We start from the raw sequence: 19399 nt of genomic DNA, 5'->3' as shown, positions 1-19399 counted from the left end.
GTTTGGTCACGGAAACTTTTTTGCCCACTCAGAGAGCAGTAAGGGGCTAGAATGTCTGTTTGCTTGCAATTTGTGCTGCCATACATTTTTTTATGGTGACACAAGGCCAAATCTGTTGGCACTCTATGACACTCAGCAAACTAGCACCACTGACATGGCCCTACATGGCACATTTTGAATGTAAGTTGAAGAAGGATATCAAAATATCAGCACACAGTCATTGAGATATGTGATTCTGTTACATGCTAAATTCCATGCAACACACAAACATAATTGCTGAAATATCAGTCATATGATTGTATGAGTAACCACAAAGCACCAAATTCCCCAAGCCTCTAAAATCCTTAAGACGGCCCTGGAGCCAATGACTATATTATTCTCTGCCTTACTTTTTCATCCATTTATCTAAATAATGTTTGTACACAGACTGTTTAGTTGAGAAACATACAATAAATTCTCAAGTATAACCTTCTAAAGTTATCACAGTTTTGAAATCCAAAAACATCAAAATGCAGGACAGGTTAAAAAGAAATAGTGGTGAAGAGATGAGTTGAAGATAAAATGTGGGAAATAGGGACAGGTACTGGATAGGTGCAGGTAGGAGTCAAGAAAGATGATAGGAGAAGAAAAAAAAGCAGAGAGAGCATCATCTTCAAATGAATGGTGAAGCCCACATCTTAACAGCCTTCTGCTGGCTAACAAATTGTAAAATGTACTGGCAAAGTGTGTGTCATCATCCCCCTCTATTGGCAGGTGCAGGGAAGATAATAGTTTTCTATTGCTCTCAGTTGCCAATCCCATATTAATTCTGGCCCTTTTTGCATTGTTAGTTACAGCTGTGTGAAGAGTTAATTAGTTCAGCAAGCTAACTAACCAAAAAAATCCCCCATGAACATTTTATAGTGAGTAAAACTTTTATGTGAAATAATGCCTTTGCCCCACTTCTGAGTGTCTCAGGATAGAGCCTTCTCCATAATGCCATGAGGTATTCCAGGATGGTGTGGCCTGTTCCTCCCCATCTTATGGTTTTGCTTTGTTTAAAGCACTTAAATATTTATGGGAACAGGAAAAAGGACTCAGATATCCCAACTCCCACAGCTAGGACCTAAACTGCTAAACTAGACTGTTATCCTCCCCTAACCATCCAAAATCTCTACGGCAAATCACTTATGTTCTCCCTTAGATTCAATACCACCCCCCCAACCCTTTCTTTAAAAAACCCCAAAACATACAGAAACAAACAGAATCGTGCCACCAGGAAAAATAAGCCTCTAAAGAAAAGTGAATTCTCAAAATATACTGACCTAGTGTTTAGGGAATGCTTTAAGAATGGAAGATATCAGTTCAAGACCACTTTGATTTAGAAAAGGGATTGAACTCATACTACCCCTATCAAGAGGCTGCCAAGCTATACAATATTCTGAAGTGAGCTCCATCAATCTTTCCTGTTGAACTTTTCGAGTTTGTGTAAAATATTTGAATATTCATTGAGCCAGAGACAGACTCTAAGAGTGACTAGTACATTAATTTGGCAGGTGAGAAATCTGGGTTCCGTCACTGATCCAAAATACTTATAGGGTATTAAAACAGGAGAGATTGAGACAATACTTGGAGATCAGTTGCTACTGTCTGGTGGTTAAGGCATTCTGGAACATATGTGGCATGACTTCAAATTACCTCAAACAGAGGATAATTTAATCCAAGTCTCCTACACCTGAAGGCTTTAATCAATGAACTATTGGGTTAAAGAGGGCAAACTTAGTACTTGTTTGGCAAATCTAGACAGAACTTTTTTTCCATGAGCTATTGGGTAAATTCACCCCTGACTCACAAATAGTTTGGATGACTAAAACCTCATCTTTCAGCAAATATGCACTGAAAATATTACATCCAGCCCTGATGATACTCTTTAAGGCGATAATGATGTACTTGTTTTCCCATAAGATGCCTGGCTCAATTATTACGCTGGATGAATGGTACTAAGACTTAAAAACTGCATAATGAAGGAGGCTGCTGTCTGTGGGCCCTTTGCCACATTTTTATATGAGTTGGAAGGTGTGCAGTAGACCTCGCCAGGAAGTAGATTTTCAGTTCCATGACTATCTTTAAATAACCAGCCTTAACTGAGATCACATACATCTCAGCTCTGCAGAAGGCAGCCTGGAAGCCTTAAGAGTCCTTTTAATTTCCTGGATCTCAGTTCCATCTCAAGAAAACATAAGAGTCCTAATGTAAGCTAAAGCTACCAGGAATGTCACACTCCTAAGCCAGCTGGCTTCCTAGGCTGGGAGTTAGGCAGTCCTAAGATACAGCTGGTCCATCAGTATGAAAGCCTAAGGGCAATCTGCATTCAGGACTCCAAACCAAGTCCTTCAGGTGGGCTACTGAAGAATCACGTGGGTATGCTGCCAGAGAAATTTCTGACAGGCAACTTTCTAGCCCTGAATGGGGGAATAGCTATAGGACTTCCATCAAAAGATTCATTAGCTTCTTCAGAATATTCACTGAAAAAAATCCTATGGATCTGTGAAAAACAATTTAGCATCTGACAAATCCACATTGGTTAACTGGCTGCAAAATGGAGGCAGTGCTATCTTACCTCACCAGAAAGCCATGAAAGTAAGTTAATTATTCATTATGGAACCATTTGTTTATTATTAATTTCACATTATTGTTGTTTTATTTTTATTCATTCATTAAGGGGAAATATATCATATTAGCATCATGAGGATTCAGTATTCAGTGAAGCATTTTCATGGAAATGTAGTTTACGGTTCATGCCACTCATAAAAATAAAAGTAAATATTAAATAGTCATACTTTCATCCGTTGCACTAACTCTCAGAATAATTGTGTGATCCTGTATGTAAAGGCTATTAGAATGTATTTGTGCAAGAAGGCCAGGTTAAAGGGAAACTCATTTCTTGTACTTCTTAGCTTCACTATAGTTGAGACTATCTCGATATTCTTTAAAAAGTTTTTATATAATACCATTCTAATCTTAACTACAAAAGGCAATCCCCTTGTAGACCTCTTTTATTTTTTCAGACAGTACTCATGATATTTCCTTCATTTGTTCCTTGCTCCTTTGAATATATCATGTTATTCAGTATGTCCACTATACTACATTTGTAATAGAAAATTCTCAGATAGGAAATAAACTTAAGATGGTTTCTATTTTCTATATGAGGTGTTTATTTCCTATATCCTACAAATAAAGACTGGGGGGAGGGTTGTAACAGAAATCATGGTGTAAATGCATGGCTTGTTGCTGAATACAGCTGTCAGCATTTCAAATGTCATCACACAAGATTCCATTTAGGTTTCCAACTGATTCTGCAACAGTCCACGTATTTTCATGGACTTTAGTTCCCAAGTTCCTTTTTGCCACATTTTCATCATATTTTTGATTCCCAGATATTTAAAATACTTACTGTAAAGTTAAAGCCCTAAATGCTGAGAAATTCAGAAGTCCTTCAAAGGAATCAGTAAATCTAATATACCCATCCTCCTAAGTATTCCTACTATATACACTGCTCTGCTAACTGAATGTTTAACAACTTCAGTAATGTAAACATAGATTCCTTATCCCCTGGTTGATCCAGTAAGGACAAAAGGCTCAAGTTTTCCTTCAGCAGCCTGTAGTAGGAGACCCAACATATATATGAGGTATAGCTGACAGCCTAGTGCCATATCATATTGTGTTACTAAGAGAAGTTGCTGAATTCAGACTTCTGTATAAGTGCCTTTCACACTACCATTTTTTCCATGGATTTTGACTTATTACTGCCTGAAGATAAACTGACCCTTTGAATTGTATGTTAATTTGATTTTTTTCCCTTATATTGTCAGCCCTCCATGATTTTATGTGGGACAGCAGCATCTAAATTTCTGCTTTTGTTAAGAATTTGAAATACTTTCTCCTCTAAACTTAGACGTTTTATTCAGTGATCAAACCTAACAGGTAAAGTTATGTGATTTAAGCTGTAACATTTTATTTTAGAAAATGGAAGGTGACACAAGTTCTATAGTTAATCATTACCATTTTCATTTTGCTACAATGTTTAAGATGAATAAACGTTACAGATATGTGTTCTGTCTGTCATTCTTTTGTTGCTTGTAAGGGAAAAACAGTAGGTAAGTTGGAGACTACAAATAATCACATCTTTTAACCAGGGAACTACAATTAAGACAAATCATACATTCTATGCACCAATGATACTGTTTCTGTATGCGACTTTCCCCTTTTTGTGCTAGGTGCAGATGCCATTAAATGGACTGAAATTGTGGCGTTCTTGTTACATGTATTTTCTACAGCTTTATGTATTGTGTGCACTTTCAAACTGTCATACTGGAGATGGTGGTGATTATCTTTTTTCTCTGGAAGTGCCATATAGATTTTATTCTAAACTGAAACTGTTATAATATAAACGAGATACAGAAATGAAACACTAAATTATTAAGCCAATATCTTTACTGAAATGAAACACCAATTATCAAAACCAGAATTCTAATATAATAAAGGGCTTAGTCTGTTTGTCTGTCTGTAATGCTCTTGGAGCACTCTAATTGGTTACTGAAACAACCAGAGTGCTCCAAATGTGTTTTGGACGGGAGGTGACAGTGGTGGCATGCTGGAGAGCCACCATGATGGCAGGGATGGAGCGTGGGGGGGTGAGGCCAGCACTGCTAGCCTTGCCCTCTCCCCCCGCCCCAGCCCAGCTCCTTGGCATGAGGGGGATAGAGGGGACGGTGGGGCAAGCATTCCCCCACCCCCCACTTTGGGGAGGTGGCAGTGGTGTGGGGCTGGTGGGGTTAGGGTTAGCAAGATTCCCCACCTGTCCCCCCACCCCCCAGTCATTCTTGATGGGCAGTTCGCTAGTACATACAGAAGTGCCAGACTTTATTAGAAATGGTTATGAAAACTACGCAGTATAATTCATATTTCTTAGGTAATTGGGGAAATGGGTGATAGACTGAGAAGTATATTATATAGCTGGGGGGGTTTCTGAAGGAAATGCCTTTGAGTGACCCAGGGTGCATCCACACATGCATTAAGATATTTTTCCTAATGCACATTACATTTAGTACCTCCATTGTGAAGTACTAAACAAATCTGTATTAGGCTGCCTTAATCCCCAGTAACAAATGTACACGGTTTTTTAGTCATGCTTAATGCACAGTAGCCTACTTTACTGTGCATTAGCATAATACCTTTTTCTTTTCCATAACACTTTAATGTGCAGTAAAATAAGCTACTATACATTAAAGCGCACATGTAGACATGCGCCAGTGTTTCAGTCCATTTCCTCACAGCCTTTTAGATCCATATACAATTAAATTTAAACCACTCTTTCATTTCTGGGATTTGGCTTCAAGGGAATCTGTGTTCTCCTTAGCCTTGGCTCCCCTCATAAGGAAACATTATGTTCCATACTCCACATCCTCTCTCCCAGAGAGCCATCCCTACTTTATTTACATCCAGTTGCTTGAGTCAGGCTGAATAATGTACTGAATTCTTTCACAATAATGTAGATATCCCATATGAGACAAAGAATCTGTTGGCTTGTTACAAAGTAACTTTCTAACCCAAATCAATGAACTTTATTAGAATAAAGACAATTATTCCTTCAAGCTGTCAATTTCTCTACAGATCTTTTAAGTAAAACATCCTAGCTTCTTCTGAAGTCAGACTTCCAGATACAGATTTCAAGGAGCAGTTCAGGTATTCTTTGATTCATAAATGAAGTTGCTCACATGCAAAAGTATCAGCAGGAATAAGTCCTTTGAGAAGCCAGAGAGCCCCCTACAGAATTACCTGTTTTAGAATCTTCAGAACTGTAAATGGAAAAAAAAGTGGGATTGAATCAACTGTAAAAGAAAAAAAAAATGGGATTGAATTGGGAAAGAAAGTCAAATCTAGCTAACATATATTCTCATAAAAAATCATCAAAAATATAAAATACAGCTATTAAGTTTGGCATTATATCTGGTAATCAAGTAAGCTCGTTCTAATCAGAGTTGTTACATTCTCAAAATTGGAATCAGCATAGATTCTAAGACAAGTAGAAGAAATCAGAGAAAGTTTCTAATAAATTACAGACACCAGGACTGCTTGACCTTAATTTATGTTATTAAACTAATATTTACTTAATGCAGTCACTGTTCACAGCATACTCCTTCAAGCTCGGCATGGAAATCTTTCTGAATTGAAAGTCAAGTTCAGAACTCTGACTGAAGACAGTGACCTTCCTGCACCCTTGAAGTTCTGTGCTTTAGGGTCCAAGGACTGTGAAAGAGGGACCCTAGCCATGCCTCCCAACTTTCCAGCCACACCTGTTTAAACCAGCATCCTGAAGAGGCTTTGATGACTCCCTAACAGGGCTCCAGAACAGCACTTTCATGCACCACACACCAGATTTAAGGAAACTTTATGCTAGTTACACCGTCTCCTTCTTCCTTAAGTGAAGGCTTCACAGAATCAAATCTTACAGACATTTTGTTGATTTCCATACATATGTAGTGATATTGCTCTGCCTTCATAAGCCCCCAACTAAAACTATAATGAATGTCATATCATTAAAAAATAGACCATGATTATGTAGCTATGAAGTTTCCAGCGCTAACTCAGTGATGCAGGAGCCAAAATGAAAATGAACATAACACACAAGTTCAAAATAGCCATCTATCATAAACTAGTGAATAAGACAATATTATATTGAAGATACAAGGACTATTTAAGAAGAAGCAGAATCCCATCTTATGCCTAGATCAATTGCAAGAAACACCAAAATACATACATACATACATATGCATCTTTCCAGGAAAATCATTAAAATAGTCTATAACTAAATAGGAGATAAGTGTTCTTAATTTAAGATCTTTATAATAACTAATAAAAAAAACCTGTGCAAAGTTCTCCATCAGAGATTAATTTTCACTAAAGTCTAATCCAGCTCTGCTCAATTTCTGGATACAACACAGCATAGAGACCCTGCACACCTGGGGCGCATCCACACATGCAAGCACATGCACTTGCAGCAGCTCAAACAGAAGTGGTGCAAATCTGAGCTGGGATTTTTTGCCTCAGTGCACATGCCTGGACATGCACTTTGCTGTGAAGCAAACTGTGCCACTTTGGGCAAAATAACCCTGCCAGGCTCCTCCCGGATCTGCAGCCTGCCCTGTATAACAACCTGCCCTGACCAGCAGCTCAGGAGCTTCTGGGGCCCAGCCACTTGGTATCTGGGGACACTAGCCCCTTATGTCAGCTAGACTGCTGAAGCAGCATCCCAAATTCACATTTTAAGATGCCCCCAAATCTACTTCTTTCATAATTAGAACAAGAGAGAGGGAAGAAATGATCAGATGGGCAATGTTTTATTACTGTATTTACAACATTGAAGCAATTTGGAAGCCGACGAATGGGAATGTCTCTAGCATCATAATAAAATACATCCTAAATATCTATATGTTTTAATGTTTGCTTTTGGTTTCCTTATCACATGATGCATGTGTGATGGGGAGATGTGGGGTTTGCAGGAGGCAAGTGGGAAGGGAGAGTAGGGGATGTGGGTGGGTGTGGAGGGATGTGGGGGAATGTGGGCCAGTGTGTGAGTAGGTGTGGTGTAGGTGTGGTACTGTGGGTGTGGGGGCTGTTTAGGAGGGGGGGGTCCCCTGCCCCTCACAGGGCACAGCTCCCCAACACAGCACACGAACCACCCTGCCTGCAGGGTCCCAGGTCCCCGCCAGGGGATACAGGCTCTCCCAGCCCACCCTTCCCCCGGTCTCCAGCCCCCTGCTTCTTCCCCTGCTTGTCTCCAGGCTTGGGAGGCTGGAGAGAATGAGCAGGAGGCTAGAAACCGCAGGGAAAGTCTCCAGCTCATCTCCGGGGGCTTGCGTCCAGCCTCCGGTTCGTTTCCCTGATCATCTCCTGCCCCCTGCTCATTCCCCTGCTTATCTCCAGTCTTGGCAGGGAAATGAATGGGGGCAGGGGGAATGAATGGGAAGTTGGGGGAACGAACAGGGGTGGGGCTGGGTGGGCCCCCCTCATGGTCCCTTTTCCCCTCCTCCAGCCCCCCCAGTGCCCTGCTTACCTGGCGTCAAGCTGGGTGCAGGTCCCTGCAGCTTGCACCACTGCCTGCTCCTCATGGGCAGGCAGCATGCTTCAGCTCCAGAGTGAGGGCCAGCCATAGAGACAGTGTGGCTGGCTACCACATCTCTGTGGAGGACCAAACCTCCAGTTGCCTTAGGTTGCCATGGTCCAGGTGTGCCCTACCCCGCTTTTTCCCCCTGGGATACTGTTTGACCCCTGAATATCCAGGGGTCTAATTTTGCTTCTACACTGCAAATTTGCAGTACAGGGAATGTTTTTTTGTTCCCACACATGCCTCTTGCAGTGTCTCAAAGGGGCTTGAAATGCTGCAAGAGACAAGTGCATGCTCATCTGGACGTGCCCCCTGGGGCTTCCCCACTCAAGTCCACTTTCCATTGCGTACACAACCCAGCTCACCTCTTGTGTGCATAGTCCAGCTGCCATCCCAGCCATACTCATCAGGCAGATAACCTGGCTCCCTCAGCCATACTCACAGCACCTTCAACCCTACCCCCTCCCAGACATGCATGTGGCAGCACACAGCATGCATAGCCTGGCTCCCTCCTTTTCTGAGGATGCAGCTTGATACCCTCCCCTGCCACATGTGCAGCAAGGGCAGCCCAGCCCTCCCTTTGCACCAGCCTACCCCCACAAGTCAGAATCCAGAGGAGGGAGTGGAAGCCCAGAAACATAGCTATTGCTACTACAAGAGTGATGGGCAGAGTGGGCAGGAGACCAAGGGCTGACTAGTAACAGCTTTCGGTCCCATTGGACAGCCCTGATCTAAACATTTCCTGGTAACATCATTCTTAGGGACCTACCATATTCACAGTGGAAGTGGGCTGTGTGGCAGCTCCTTTAACCTCGCAGGTTTCCCTGTGCATCCCCACCATGCCCACGGCTTTAAATATGGTGTCATTTTTGCCTCCCAGCCAATCACCAGGAAACAGCAGTTCCACTAGGGCCCCACAGCCAATCAGCAATGGGGCAGAGGAGGGATGGGGAACCGAGACCTACAAGATTAAAGGAGCTGCCCTGCAGCCCATTTCCACTGTGAATTCAGTAGGTCCGTAATCATTCTGATTAAATGTGCTCTGAAATAGTCTATATCAATTGTTATTTAGTTTTGCTTAACTGTCAGAACATTTTTCAGTTTTGTATTTTGTGGCTCTATATTTAATGTAATTGTTTTGACCCAGAAACATATTTCTATAGTTCTGATTGCAAATTGCATAATTTTTATACTACGCAAATTTATAAATGGCAACTTGGTCCCAATTCTGAGCCAAAGCACGTTTCAAATTGTTGAAACATCTTGCAAAATAGAAATTTCTTTAGTCGAGGTACTATTATCTCCAAACAAATGACAAGTTTTTTAATTTACTAGTTATTGTCCACGTCAGCTATACTCAGTACAAATGGATAATCCAGCAGTTATAACTAACTCAAAAGAAACTTTGAACCCCAAACTATGACATATGGATCTGTTTAAACTAAGTGGGCATCAGGAATCTTTTTTTTTTTTACTCAGCCTAATTTACTCAATGTATGAAAAAGGTTTGAGGTTTATATGATGGCATAAACAATTACTTAAAGCTTGAAGTTAATATCTAAAGGTTGAGGGAGCTTCAAGAATTGTAGTCAATATGATTTTAAAGTAGGAAAATGTTTGCATGATATTACTAAGTGGGAAAAAGTTGTGAATTTAACCAATGCTATTTGACTTCCTACACAATTCACAGAGTAATGAAAAAACTTCCTTGTTAACAATTGGTCTATAAATAAACATACCACAATGTAAAATGGTTATTTACAAATAATTTCACCATTTTTTCTCTATAAACTTCAATGGCATTTTGTCTAAGTATACGGTCATATTCCAGACAACAAATGGTAAATGTGCCTTTTCAGACCATCAGCATATGCTTAGTATTTAAAAAAAAAATCAGGAAAAATGTTTCACAGATGCTAAAAACAGATATCCATAGGGTCAGTTTCTGTTTCAATACGAGTAGATGTCACTGAATTGGACACTAGAAACAAAGCACAATTTGATATTTGCATAATGTGTAGCTACAGATACTTCAGAAGTAGAATTTACATTACATGGACTCAGTGATAACCAAAAGCCACACCTAACCACACACAGATTATAAGTAAAATTATTCAGATTATGAGCAGAATTCTTCTTAGACACAGGAAGTACAAGAGTGATGTATTCAGAAAGTTTTCGGGGGGGTAGGGTTTGGAAATCGGCTAACAAAAGCATCAATAAAAGACTTAACCAAAAGAAAATGAGTTGAATTTTTCTGAAAAGCCAGATAAAAAGTTTATTGAGCCAAAAATCAGCTCTAGTGGAATTTCCAGTTACATGTGGGTTTATAGAGCTGAATTTGGCCTAGAAATGGTAGCATTGTTCAAACAGAAGTTTGACTGACTTCAGGGGGAAAAATCCAGATTAAGTTACTTAAATCTATCACAAAAAAGAGAAACAAATACCAGTAGACAAGTTTACTAAACTAAATGGTACACGACAGAAAAGAAACATACCATAATTAAGAGATAATCTGAGAAACGTCTTTGTTTCAATAGTAGTTTTTCATTGAATGTATAAAAATCATTCCACTTGAGAAAATAAAACTTGTACAAGTTTTCTAGCTTTGACATATACCTAAAGATTAAAAAAATAAATAAATAATAATAAAAAAGATATATATATATATATATCTCCCTGATACAGTCAGTTTATATGCATGTTTATGATTGTTATGTTTAGAAAAGGATTATGAAGATATATTATGAACATCTGATCTTTTTGCTGTTCACCTGTTATAGACACTAACACAGTCCACTGAGGTCAGAAGAGTTTCTGGGATGAACAATTTGCTTTTTCCATTGCATGCTTCTACACCAGTCTGATTTCCTATATTACCAGACAGTAATTAATAAGTACATTTTTATTTGCGTGGATGGATTTCTCTTCTTACAAATGAGATTTCCATTTATTATTGGAAATAAGGATCTGGCCCTCAACTAGTAGCTGTGTGTTATAAGTGATAAATATAAAAGTACATGTGATAAATCAGGTAACAGTCCTAATACTATATTATAGTTCTAATTTCTGCATGTTCCTAATCTCATAATGCATAATTATATGTGTTTTTAAAAAAAGGCTCTTTCATTTTTTTTTTCAAGGAAATATTCCTATTTACATATATAGTATTATTAACTAAAAACATTGGTTATACATCTTAGGGCCTTATTACACTTTGCACTTTGAGCTGCTCAAATGTTGATTGGTGTTAATGTTAGCTCAAGCTTTAAGCAGTCACACTTTAAAGCTAAAAACTCTCTCTGACTGTCCCTGACCTGCACAGTTGTGACTTGCCATTAGACGGCTGGCAAGAAGGGACCTGACTAGGAGCTACAGCTGTGAATTACCACCAATGAGCCAAGGCAGGCTTCTAATCCTGCTCTAGGCGGAGGGTGCATGAGAAATTGGGGCAGGGGGCATGAAGCTGGGAGGTAGAGAGTTAATGGGATGGGAAGTGGTTAATGAAATAGGAGGTGGAAAAGAAATAGGGGTGCAGGAAGGGTGTTGACATGAAGGCAGTCAGCCACTGAAGGATAACAATTTTAAAAAGTGAACAAAAAACCCCAAAGAATTTTAAAAGAAACAGGAGGTAAATTAAAGAAAGTCTCATGTTTTATTAAATTGGGATTGGGTTCAGGGTGTGAAGGGCATTGGTTGTACTTCCTGGTGTGCCTGGGAGGTGTGAGCAGTGAGGGAAGGCACTTTTTGGGGAGCTACTGCCTATGCCCCAGGAAGGAAGCCCCAGCTCATGGGGACCCGATCTGATCTCCTCCCACCACAACTGGACCCCAACTCCTGGGCCCATCCATGTGGTCTGTGACCTGGCTAGCTGGCATTTGTTTTACAGGCTGTTTGCATGGGGTTGCACCCCTGGGGGTGGGAAGGTTACACCCCTGGGGGCCAGAGGTGGAGTTGGCTTGTGCCAGAACCTTCCCTTGGCTAGCAGAGTTCAGAGGGTGGAAAGATTGTCTACACAGAACAGGCGAGTGAGAGAAGAGAGTCTGCAACCTGAGATGCTGGAGGACTGCCACTTGGGTGGCTCCAGTATGCTTAAAACTAATTTCAGGTGTTAATGTGTGAAGAAACCACAGGTTTAGAGCTCCAGGAGCCAAGTAACAAGGTGCTCACTGACTAATTAAGTCCGTTTGTGACAAACTTTCCAAAAGTTCTTTGGGACTAAATCTGCCATCAGACATAGATAATGGTTCTTAGACTGAGATTAGTTTAATTTTTGTGGTCTAGAACAGTGGTCTCCAAAGTGGGGTGCACAAGATGATCCACTGGGGTGTGGGAAGAAAATATTAGAACTTCTATTTATATTTATATAAATATACATATATTGGGGGTGCATGCTCAAAAATTTTTTACTGATAGGGGTGCGCGATCAAAAAAGTTTGGAGACCACTGGTCTAGAATATGTAGCTGGAGACCCATTCCACACTCTAAATGGAATTATGTACCACCTCAAGACTTCCTTTGGATGTTAACAAACTCTGCTTTTATCGAAACCCAATCATAAAGCATATAGGAAAATTGGCATTTTGGCTTAAACCCTGTTTTCATCTGATCAATGCTTCTCTCTGATAACAGTCAGAACCAAATCCTTCAGAGACATGAGAAAGAATGGCACAGTGAACAGATGCGGGTTATCTGCCTCCAATATTATTTTCATCCCGATCTCTGGTAGTTAGATTGTCTTCAGTCCTGAAGCAAGAAAGATTTTCATCTCTATACTGGCTGAAATGAAAACCACTGTTCACTTCAGATAAATCATAAGAGGTAGAAAGCAATCTAGTTCACCCACTACTAATGCAAAATTATTTCCTGCAGTTTATTCTCTAGTATTTGCCTTCTTTTTTAAACAAGCAGGCTACATTTAAAAAATGCCCTTAGCATTTGCCTCCTGTATTTTCTTAGGTGAATACCTCTGGATCAGTGGAAATATTTTCACATTCCATTTTGGTTTGCTTTTGGGAAGTGGTATGTTTTTACATCTTAACACTCAGTAGTGTAGCTGAGGGGGGATGACTGGGGCAGCAGGGCTGGAGAGATGCAAAAACAGCTGCCACTAAATCTGGCTGTGCTGCCACTGCTAGGTGCCCTGTTAAACCTCAACTTTCCACTATACGTGATTGGATTGAGTCCTACATATTATTTTTTAATCTTTCCTCATTGGCTTTTCCATATTACCCATTCAATCATTTTTGATAGTCTTCTCCAGATTCTTTGTCTGCCCATCCCACACCCCAAGCTGTACAGTACTTAGAAATTAAAGGACTGCATGCACTGTCTCATTTCGTAGCAGTGAAAGAGTTACATTAGCATTTTGGGTTAACATATTATGAATCATCCTCAAATCTGTTCGTTTTACATATTTATGTAGTCCTAATCTCAGTTGTTGGATACATGAAGTTTCACATGTATCTGCTACTGAAAGGATTCCAAAGCTGTCATTAGCACTCAAGATTATATGGATCTAGGACAGGCAGGAAGAGTTTAGTCCTATAAAAAAAATCCTGATAGCTTGAGGCAGAAATAATTTCATGATTCATTCTATACTCTTCTCCCACACCAGAGCACTGACATTTTTTTGTTTTCTCTCATTTTTCCATAGCAACTATAACAGTCACAGAAAATATTAGATGGACGGTCCTTATTAATACATTTTCCTGCCTACAAAATAAGTATGAGATTGACACAACTCCCCTTACACTTCAAATCCTGACCTAGGTTGCCATCCTCTAGTCTTTATAGCCATTATATCTTGTCTTTATTATTCCTAATAGTCTCTGCAGGAGCAATTCTGAGGGTGTTATATTTTAAATGAATGGTTATCTACTCAGACTGGGACAATAACATACACTTGTCAACTTGGAGATGACTGCTCATCTGGTTTAGATTTTAAGCAGCAGAACCACCAGGCTGTATTTCCCATGCTCTGAGCCATTCAGCTCACATAGTGTTCAATTTGAAGGAAGTCTCCGCATTAGAATTTGACACTGATATCGCACACTTTAAGTATAAGGAAAATGCATACAATTTCCTTTTTAAAATAGCATGAAACGGACCATGCTTACACATCTCACAAGCTACCAAAATGCATTGATACATATTTGAAGATGTATGAGTTGCTCTTGCAGTTCACAGACATACATGCAACATGCTATAAAACTCTGCAAAAGTCTCCTTTTAGAAATCTAACCTTCCAGTGACAGAAAACAGTAAATACAACTTAACAGGTTTGCAGTGCAGGGCTTGGATATTGTCCATTTCCAACATGATTTATTTATTTTTTAAGAGCGGTGGTTGGAAAAAGGGAGTTATCACATTTATTTTACAACATACTGCCTGTGACCCACAATTTATAGTCATAAATGGCTTATGGCTAGGATTTTCCCCTGTACTTTTAGCTTGGAGAATGATTAGAAAATCTGCTCGAAGTTTGGCAGCCAAATCACCAAGCAGCAACAAAGGCCAAAATCTACTGCCATCTATGTAGCTAGTATAGGGTGGATACTGCAGTTGATCAATGTGAATTTGGGAAAAGCAACCCACCACAGTTTGAAATAATGAGATCTATGATGTTTCCTGTGGATTTTGGATGTGTTGCTTACACAGAGATGTTGACAATTGCCTCGTATAAAGACCCTTTTCCTAGGAGAAACAAGCCCTAAGTATGACCACAAATTCTTTTTGAATTTGTTTTTCCACTAAGAGGAATGAATAAGTTTACTTCTCAGTCAATACTATTATTTTAGTTATATCTGAAGCCAGGCAGACAAGACACCATGCATTGATTTAATGAGTCAAAGATAAGAGAAGCAAGAATACATATTTAAAAAATTAAATTTCTTTTAGTTTTGAATTAAATTACATTTTCGTTTGTGTTCCCAGTTTAATAAAAAAAAATTTCTGAATTTATAAATTCACCTGGCCTTTGTAAAGACTGGATTACATTATCAGCATGTTTTTTTCAGAGAATTAACTACAGATACAACAATATAAGCAGCTGTTGTTCTTTTTTTTTTCTCCTGTGGGAGTGTAAATCTTCTTTTTTGGACTAACTTTCTTTTGAAATTATTCTGCTTTTTTATATCTACTGGCCTACACACTATTGACTTCTTTTAATATATATTCACAAAAGGAGAACAGTAAAACAAAGTTGAAAATTCAATTATACCTATTAGATTAAGAGCTAAAGCCATGAATATTTTTATCCAAATTCATTTCCAAATTAGGAAATGTTGCTCTCTGAAAACTTAATATTGAAACAATTTGTTTTCAGTGTACCATATCAGATTTTGACAACTTTTTACAGACTTCATGTTTGGTATCTCTGAACTCCTCATTGGACCACAATACATAACTTCCTTATGTTATTCAGATTCTTATTTAGTTCACTGCACATGGAAGAAAAATAATTCCCCATTTTTTGAATAGTGAAGGTCTTCATAACTTTTTTGCTAATGTTTTATCATAGTGTTTTTCATGCCTTAGATTGCACATCTATGGTAACATGGCCATTTCAAATGCATGATTAATATCAGACTAAGTTTTTAATGTTTGGCTTCCACAATGTGCAATTAATGCTCTAGAATGCTGTCTCAGTACTGAAAGTTTTGACAAGTGTGGGAGACTTAATACTACATGAAGTAAATATATCCTGAAATTGCTCATGCATTATTAGCAAGATGTATTATCATTATCCCCCTTAAAATACCTATTGAAGGCATATTAAAAGCTTTCAAAGTTGACTTTTTAAAATTACAACTCATGTGACATTCTCTTTTGTGTTAATTTATTTTGATTAGCATATTTTTCCAATATTTTTTGAAATTGTAAGGATGGCTTCACTTAAACATTTTTATCTTAGCACCATATACATCAGTTTGGGAGTATAAGATACAAATTTAACATGAATTATTTACTAAAAATTCTTTTTCCTTAATCTAAATGACTTTACAGTTTTCAGATAGGCTAAATCAGTATCTTATTAACATTATTCCTGTGTCTTGATAGGCCTTGTTGCAATACAGAGGACATTAGCATGCACTGCTAATAAGGGGGAACTGAAAGCTAGGCTGTTGTGCTGCCCTTGGAGACTTGTGCTGTAAGTTGTGAGGACAATATCTATAAAATGGTTTTGATAAGGCTACAAATAATAGTCATATTTTGTATTATAGTTGAGTTCAAGGGAAAATGCTATTTCAGAAAAATAAGTAGGTAGAAACATCTTCAATTACTATTCTCCGCCCAATTCCAAGTGTCATTTTTTCCAGTTTTATCATCATGTTTTTCTTTTTTAAAAATGGAATTCTCTCCTATTAATTGAGATAAAGCCCCCTATGATAACTTCTGAAATATAACTGGGCAAGGGAAACAGGAAACTGACTGTATACGGGATACTGTCAAGAGCATAATGTAAACAAAAGTAATCTGTCCTTTAAACATTTCTTTCTACTACAGCCATTTTAGGATCCTATGTTAGTAATGATAAAGGGGATTTCAGACAAGGTAATTTATAGGATGTCCCTTTAACACTGTCTTTCAGAACTCATATTTTTCTAAACCCACCCCACACTGAGACCAGGTCTTATGCAAGTGGAGTTCTGCCAACAAATCCAAAGCAGCAAGGACATTCCCAGGTAAAGATTAAATGCACCACACACATCCTCCACTACTTTACAGAGAAAGGTCCATTGAGGGAACCAGTTAAGAAAATTTTCTGTGCTCCTCAGATGACATACATTGCACCATTAATGGTGATTATTCTTAGTAAAACTTCCTAGCAAAACTTGAATGCATTTTGAATATAACATGTTAAGGTTTTTAAGACTTTTTAGAGTATAGGTATTACTGTATTGCCTTTATTTTTTTTTACTGTATTGCTAAGAGTCTCTGTGGTTACAAATACAGCTTAAGATAAGAGTGCTGTAAGCAAAACACGACCATTGCTTGTCAATGTTTAATCACAGGTGCAATCAGAAAAAGGGCTTCGTATTAGGACTTAGAGCTTTTGGCATTAAAGAGGGCAGTAATTTTGAGTTAAGTGCCGGGAGCCAGCAATCTTCTGTTTGGGATTTCCTTTAAGTGCAACCATATTACACCTTAACCTTCTGTTGCTGTCGTGTCAACTCTGAGCTAGAGCAAGTTCTGCCTGCATCTGCAAACAGACACGAAGAGAGGAGCCAGCCACAATCTTAGCTACAGCAGTCCTAACAGATCCTTTCCTCCACCACATGCTCCTTGTTGGTCCTATTACATAAGACAAAAACCCCTCTATAGCCTCGTCCTTCTTTTACCCCTATTACAGGGTACAGTCACTTACTCTTGGCACATTTAGGACCTGAGCCTTCACCCTGAGAAATCCATGGGGCCCCAGTCTAGCAGGCACATTCCCCTTTGCTCTGCCTATTTAGGACCTAATCCTTCACTCTTGGAAATCCATGAACTCCCTTCCAGGAGGCACATTTTGTCTGCTCTCTGCCTGTTGAGGACCTGCGCCTTCGCCCTTGAAAATCCAGCCATGTGCTCCATTCCGGAGGGATCATTTGCCTCTGCTCTGCCTATGAAGGGACCTGCGCCTTCCCCCAAGGAAATCCGGGCCAGATGCACAATCCATCCCTTGCTGCATGGATGTCTGTAAAGCCCAGAGGTCTGGCATGAGAGTCCCTCTCTCCAGCCCCCCGCAAAACGAGGTTTTAAAGGGGGGGGGGGACTTGCCACCAGCTACCTACCAAATGAAGGGAAAGACGGAGGCATTCCCTTTCCTCTCATGTTAACCGAAATGCCCCCCCGCCCCCCGCTTAAGATTGCCCCTGGCAGAGGAGTCGCCGGAGGTTCTTCCTCAAAGAGGGGCAGCTATTTGGGACTTCTCCACTGAAAGGGGGGTCCTTTGCCACTAAAAGGCGAGGAAATCCTCTGCATTGAAAGGGGGGACCCTTCCCTCCTGAAAGGGGGGAGCCAGCCTGCAGGTGCCCGGCAAAGCCAGAGCAAGCGCCGGGCGCTGAAGTTTCCTGGAGGCTTGGAAGCGCCTCCACACGCCGGCAGCGGCAGCGGCAGCAGCCCGCAGTCCCTTCCCCTTGCCCAGGCCGACCGCCGGCCACTTCGGAGAGCAGGAAAGTTGGTGGGAGCCCCCCAACACCCACATCCATTCATCCCCGCCAGCGGATCCAGGCCAGCCTCCCCCTACCTTGGTTGCCAGCGCCGTGGCTGCAGGCGGCTGGGCGGGCTGCGAGGAGCGGGAAGAAGAGGCCAAATTTCCAGAGCAATCCCCGGGCTGGGCAGCACCCCATGGCGGGCGGCAAAGCGGCGTCCTCCTGCAGGGGCCGGGCTGCCAGGTGCTGCAGAGGCATCCGCCGCCCGCCGGGGCCCCCTCTCTTCAGCCCCCGCGGAGCATCCTCCGGCCCGGCGGGCTGCCCCTGCCTGCGCCCATGCCAGTGCCGCCAAACTTGGTCCCCGCCGCGCGCCTCAGGCGGCTCCGCCGCTCCCCTGCCCGGCTCCGCGCGCTGCCCCGCCGGCGCCGGGCTGCAGGGGCTGGGGCTGGCCGGGCGGGCACGCCAGCCCAGCGCCGGGCATCGCTCGCCGCCTGCCTCCCTCGGAGAGAGGCGGGCTGGGCCCCGGGAACGCCCTGGCAGCAGCCCGGGCAGGGCTGGCCCCTCCTCAGCCGCTCCGCTCGGGCGAGGGGAGACGGGCGCGCGTGTGTGTGTGCGTGTGTGCGAGGAGGCGAAGGGAAGAGCTTCCCCGCCTGGAAGCGGCTGGCAGCCCGTAGGTCAAATGCAGCCTGTTCAGCACTAGAGGGGGTTAGTTGACAAGACAAAAAAAACCCATCCCCTCCGCTTGGCTCAACGGCGTGGTGGCGGCTTCAGCGAGAGAGAGGAGACAGGGGCGCTTGGAAACTTGACTTGGCTTCTTTAAGCCACCCTGGGAGCATTCCCGACAGCTTTGTTGTGATGAAAAGGTGGCCAAACTATCTCCTTAGAAGCCCAGAGGTCTTGGTTCCCTTTTTTTCATGCTCAAGGTCTCCTTAGAAGTCCTCTAAGGAGAAGTATTTCATTTGACCTGTAGTTACAGAAGCCCTTTGACGCCCTCTTCTAAGGAATTAGCCTGGTCTCCTTTCCAGGATGCTGTGACCCCATCACTGATTGCACTTAGCCTGGGCCTCTTTTTGTCCCAAGTGTGAACAGTGATGGGTTTGCAGTATCATAAAAA

At 41.2% G+C, this 19399-nt stretch overlaps 1 protein-coding gene across 1 annotated transcript in view; it reads right to left on the bottom strand.

Moving 5' to 3' along the window:
* Positions 1-18874, bottom strand: part of EPHA6 (EPH receptor A6) — a 973304-nt gene extending 954430 nt beyond the window's left edge. Inside the window, exon 1 of the mRNA XM_090058840.1 lies at positions 18381-18874. Coding sequence (XP_089914966.1) covers positions 18381-18543 — 163 coding nt within the window. The 5' untranslated portion in view covers positions 18544-18874. The remainder of the gene's footprint in view (positions 1-18380) is intronic.
* Between the last annotated feature and the right edge of the window lie 525 nt (positions 18875-19399).

The sequence above is a fragment of the Crocodylus siamensis genome, chromosome 1 (genome assembly GCF_052110815.1).
Source record: "Crocodylus siamensis isolate JL-2025a chromosome 1, ASM5211081v1, whole genome shotgun sequence".
Classification (NCBI taxonomy): domain Eukaryota; kingdom Metazoa; phylum Chordata; order Crocodylia; family Crocodylidae; genus Crocodylus; species Crocodylus siamensis.
The sequence above is the reverse complement of the archived record's forward strand: the minus strand, read 5'-3'. Positions and strand labels throughout refer to the sequence as shown.